The 5022-nt window shown below is 38.7% G+C and overlaps 1 protein-coding gene across 1 annotated transcript in view; it reads left to right on the top strand.

Moving 5' to 3' along the window:
* Dnajc12 (DnaJ (Hsp40) homolog, subfamily C, member 12) overlaps positions 1–4647 on the top strand; it is a 25882-nt gene extending 21235 nt beyond the window's left edge. Inside the window, exons 4-5 of the mRNA XM_013017098.1 lie at positions 427–619; positions 3998–4647. Of these exons, the coding sequence (XP_012872552.1) occupies positions 427–619; positions 3998–4089 (285 nt within the window). The 3' untranslated portion in view covers positions 4090–4647. The remainder of the gene's footprint in view (positions 1–426; positions 620–3997) is intronic.
* Positions 4648–5022: the final 375 nt, after the last annotated feature.

The following is a 5022-nucleotide window of genomic DNA, read 5'->3' as shown; positions in this document are numbered from 1 at the left end:
CCCAAGCTAATTCTCAACCAAGAGCTTCCTAATCTGTACTCCCAAGTAGCTAAGATTACAGGTGTGAGCCACTGGCATCTGGCTCCTATGGTAGTTGAATATCTCTTTTCAATTATTTGATGTATACTTTTTTGAATGGAATTGCTGGGTTACCTCATTCTCTGACTCTCTCTAATGTTGGTTTCTTTGCTCTGGACCAGAATATGGCTTCCTCTAGCATGTTACCAAACTAGTGAATATTAATTAATGAATATAGGGATTCATTAATGTTCTGATTAATTGATAAATATATGGTTAATAGTCAAGTCTAACATTTTGTTAGCCAGTACTATAATAGTAGATAAGGTGTTATACATCTTCTTGAACTTTAAATGTAGAAAACCATATTGTATTTAATATCTATGTGTCTGCTTTTAATTAATTTAGTCAATGCACTGGGCTGTCAGAGGTAAGAAAGACCTGATGCTGGAAGGATCTGACCAGACTCATACCAACAAGAGTAAAAATGAGGACTGGAATGAGCAAAGAGAAATAAAGAGAAAGGATCTGAGTTCAATTGCAGAGAAAATGAAGCAGAAAGAATCCAAGTCACTCTCCCCACCAAATCCAGATTCTCCAAGTAAGTCATGTCACACAGCTCTGGAGGGGCAGGCAGTGTACATTGTATTCATTCTCAACTTTTTCCAATGTGCACAGTTGTTAGCTAAACTTTAAGATTAGGTTAACATCTTAAGAGATACTTTATGGGGTAGGAATGTGGCTCAAATGATAGACTGTTGCTTAAAAAGTAGGAGGTCCAGTACTTTGCACTGATGTAGAAAGTGGAAAATACCCTTTTTCCAAGGGAACTTGAACTATTTCTCAGAATGTCTTTTGCTTTATTGAAATGGCACTAACTAACATTTGTTGCATGTTTGTTATGTGCAAGAACATTATTTAAATATATTATTGTACATGATTGCCTCGTTTAATATTAATTTTGCATAGATTAGCTTATTTAATCCTCACTAGGAGATTGGGAAACTGGTACCATTATTGATATACTTATTTTACAGATGAGAAAATTGAACCCCAGAGAGGTGAAGTAATTTGCCCAAGGTTAGGCAGCTTGGCAGAAGGCAGTCTGGCTTCAGAGTCTGTATTCCAAGATGCTGCAGTATCCTGAGATGATACTTCATCTATAATGTGTATGTCACTGATAGGTTTCCTGAAGTAGGCCACTGCAAAATTCAATGTCCCGTGTTCACATCCTACTTCTAGTACTTATTATCTGTATTACTTGACAAAAGTTTATTTCTTAGACTTGGGGTTCCTCATCAATAAAATGGATTATAAAAATACCTGCTCAGAGAGTTACGATAGGACTAAATGGGAATTAATGAATAGCATGCTATGGATAAATCTTAGCAATTCTTATTTTTTTAGTTTGCCCAGCTAGCTATCTGACTGAGTTAACTAGTTTAGGTGTGTTAATATACATATGCTAGAATTGTTCACATTCTGACTTGTTGAGTCCTAGGATGATGGTGTAGCACACTATTAGAATTGAGCTTTTAAGCAGAAGGTTTTAGAATATTCTTGGATGCTTGTAAAAAAAAAAGATAACCAGTTTGTTGTGAATAATAAGTTTTCTGTTTTGGAGAAGTTTTATGTCTTCTCGACTTGCTGGGAGGAAGAGTTCTTAGAATTTGATTCTGACATCGCTGCTGGTTAGTCAAGAGGTCTCTGCAAGTCAGCTCTTGGCTTGCATCAGCTTTGTAATTGGCAATGACGATAACATAACAAATGTGATCAAAGCAGAACCTGACTTTCACAAAACAGTGTTTTAAACAAATACCACACCTCCTGTGCATGCGCACGCACACATGCACACACACACACACACACACACACACACACATATGGAGGCAAAGACTCAAAATATTTCTCCTTTCAGCACTAGAATGTTCAGTTCCAAGCTTCCCGAGCCCTTAGAACCTGTTTTTGAGTCTGATCTCATCTGTGTTCATCAGAGACTCTGCGTGTGGGAGGAAGGGAGAGAGCTTGGCTTGGACATTTTAGAATTCAGAGATGCTGCTGAGGACTAAGTTGAGCCTTTCTTCAGGATTCTATGAACTTTTTTTTTTTTTAGAAATTAGTTATTTCAATATAAAAAATCCAGCAATATGAGCTTATCATGAAAAAGAATAAAAGGATTATAAATATTCAATAAATTGGTGTCTCTTCTAGTGTCCCATCCTCCTCTGCTTCTATTGTGGATGCTCAGATATATTTCCACTTTGGGCCAGTACTAGGGAGATTACTGTTTTTTTTTTAAAGTACTGTATATTAATTGTGCAAAGGGGTTTCACTGTGATAATTTCTTTTTCCAATCCTGGGGCTTGAACTCAGGGCCTGGACACTGTCCCTGAGCCTCTTTGTACTCAGGCCTAGCACTCTACCATTTGAGCCATAGCACACAACTTCCCGCTTTTTCTGAGTAGTTTATTCGAGATAAGGCTCTCATGGACTTTTCTGCCTGGGCTGGTATTGACCTGTGATCCTCAGGTCTCAGCCTCTTGAGTAGCTAGGATTACAGGTATGAGCCACAGGTGCCTAGCTTACACTGTGATAATTTTATAAATGCATATAACGTGCTTTGCTGATATTCACCTCCTTGATTCTTGCTCAAGAAGCTATGGTTGGAGAATTATTATGAAATTCTGCTAGTTACTATGGTTTTTCCCCCTTAGTGCTATTTAGGAGATTACTGATGACTCTAAGTACTACCTTAAAGCTGGAGTCTGCTATATCAAAGTGCAGTTGCACGATTATTTCATTTCACCTTACTGCTGTATACATTTTTTAAAAATAGCATCAGTGTTTCAGAGATATCACTCCTGTCAGCCTTATCAAGCACTGAGTGGCTTCATGTATATTACAGTGCTTTGTATTTGCTTTGGAGTTTTTTTTGATACCTTTTCTATGGTCCCTATCACATTACAACTACTAGCAAAATGTGCACACAGCACTGGGAAACTGGCGTGCAAGGCTGTCTCCCTTTACTTTGTTTCAATACACAATAAACAGAAGCAGAATGCTAGTAAGTACAATTGTAGCATCAGACAGGTTTGTGTAACATCCTGGACCAAACAAAAAAAGAATCTCATGCAGCAGATGCTGTTGGTGTTCAGCCGCATCCTTTGGGTACCCTTACCTGTCCAGGCATTGCCAGCTCTGAGACCTGCACTACAAACATTGAGAAAATCCACAGAGGTCTTTCTCTGCCAATAGAGCCTACTTGGCAAGCAATGAGCAGGAAGGAAATGCCTGTAGTAAACATCCTTGAGATGCAGCCATAAACTAATGGCTGGGAGAAGGAGGCTGAAATCTTCAGGTCTTTTTCTCCAGTTGGATAACCCAACTGTATATTACTTCCTAGGGTCCCCTAGTCATTGAAAGTGATAATTTTGATGATGCACCTCTGACATGTTTGATCCCTTCTCCATTTTGCCTACCAGTGCTTCCTGAGATTGCCTTCAAAGTTATTTTGATTCAAATTCTTGTCTGTGTTGCCTAATCTTGTCTGATGCTCTACTGCTTGAGCCACCACTCCACCTCTGGCTTTTTGCTGGTTCATTGCAGATAAGAATCTCAGAGTTTCCTGCCCGTGCTGCATAGCTTTGAAACTTGAGCCTCAGATTTCAAAAGAAGTATTTGAAAGCTATGTGAGCATAGCTACAGATTTCTTTTTTAGGTAAATTGTTAAATTCCCATCCTTAGAATTATTATGATGCATTTCAGCAAGTGAGGTCTTCTCACACAAAGCATATTTCCTGTTTATAAGAATTCCAAAGTGTACTTGATAAGCTGTTTCTGTACATACTAATAATTCACACCAGAGATTTAATCACATATTTTACCCTGAAATCTTATCCCTGAGCTGTTTTACTAGTATAATCTTGACATTTTTTCCCCTTACACTCCATTTAAAATATTTCTTTTCTCTCTTCGAAAGATTCAGATGTGAGCTGTTGGCACTTTCGTTTCCGCTGGTCTGCAGATGCTCCTTCAGACCTCCTGAGGAAGTTCAGAAACTATGAAATATGAAATGTCCCTGGCTCCCGAAGTCTACCTCCTGTGCAGCTAAAAATGCAGTGTTTGTACATATCTTTAAAAATGTCATGTTTGAGTTGGACATGGTGGCATATGCATTTGGGAGGGTGAAGCTGAAGGATTGTTAAGTTTGATGCTTGTTTGAGCTGCATGGTGAGACCCTGACTCTCCACAACCCCTTTCCTGCCACCCCCTCCCCTTCATGTTTGGGAGTCACTAAGTATGGTTGTTTCCTCCATTTTTAAACTCATTGTCTGGATGAGTTTTTTGTTTGTTTTGTGCTAGGGATTGAATGCAGGGTCTTGTGGATATTCTGTAACTGAGCTACACCCCATCTTTCAATATGTTGTGTTTTAAAAAATGTACTTTATTGTTATTATGTGATGTATACAGGGATTACAATGACATGGGTTAGGTAATGAGTACAATGTGTTTTTTAAGTGAGGACATTTTAGAAGACTAGTTTCTTCCGTTATTTGAACAAATTGAGACTCATAGATCCAAGTAGGTTATATTCTGTCTTTTCCTGGTAATACTATTTACAGAAACCAATTGGTAGGGGCTGGGAAGATGGCTCAGCAGTAGAGCGCTTGCCTTGCATGCCTGAGGCCCTGGGTTTGATTCCTCAGCACCACATATGCAAAAAGAAAAAAGCTGGAGTGGCACTGTGGCTCAAGTGGTAGAGTGCTAGCCTTGAGCTGAAGAGCTGAGGGACAGCGTCAGGCCCAGAGTTCAGGCCCCATGTCCGGACCCAAAAAAAAAAAAAAAAAGAAACCAATTGGTAATGTGTTTCTGTATTTAAATATTTCCTTGGTATACCATGATCTCTATTAATGCTGGATCTACACTAACTGTTTTCTGACTCTTGTCTTCAAATGAAATGCGAAATTACTTGTCTACACTCTATGGAATGAAATAAATACTGTT

The sequence above is a fragment of the Dipodomys ordii genome, unplaced genomic scaffold (genome assembly GCF_000151885.1).
Source record: "Dipodomys ordii isolate 6190 unplaced genomic scaffold, Dord_2.0 Scaffold34, whole genome shotgun sequence".
NCBI classification, from domain to species: domain Eukaryota; kingdom Metazoa; phylum Chordata; class Mammalia; order Rodentia; family Heteromyidae; genus Dipodomys; species Dipodomys ordii.
The sequence above is the reverse complement of the archived record's forward strand: the minus strand, read 5'-3'. Positions and strand labels throughout refer to the sequence as shown.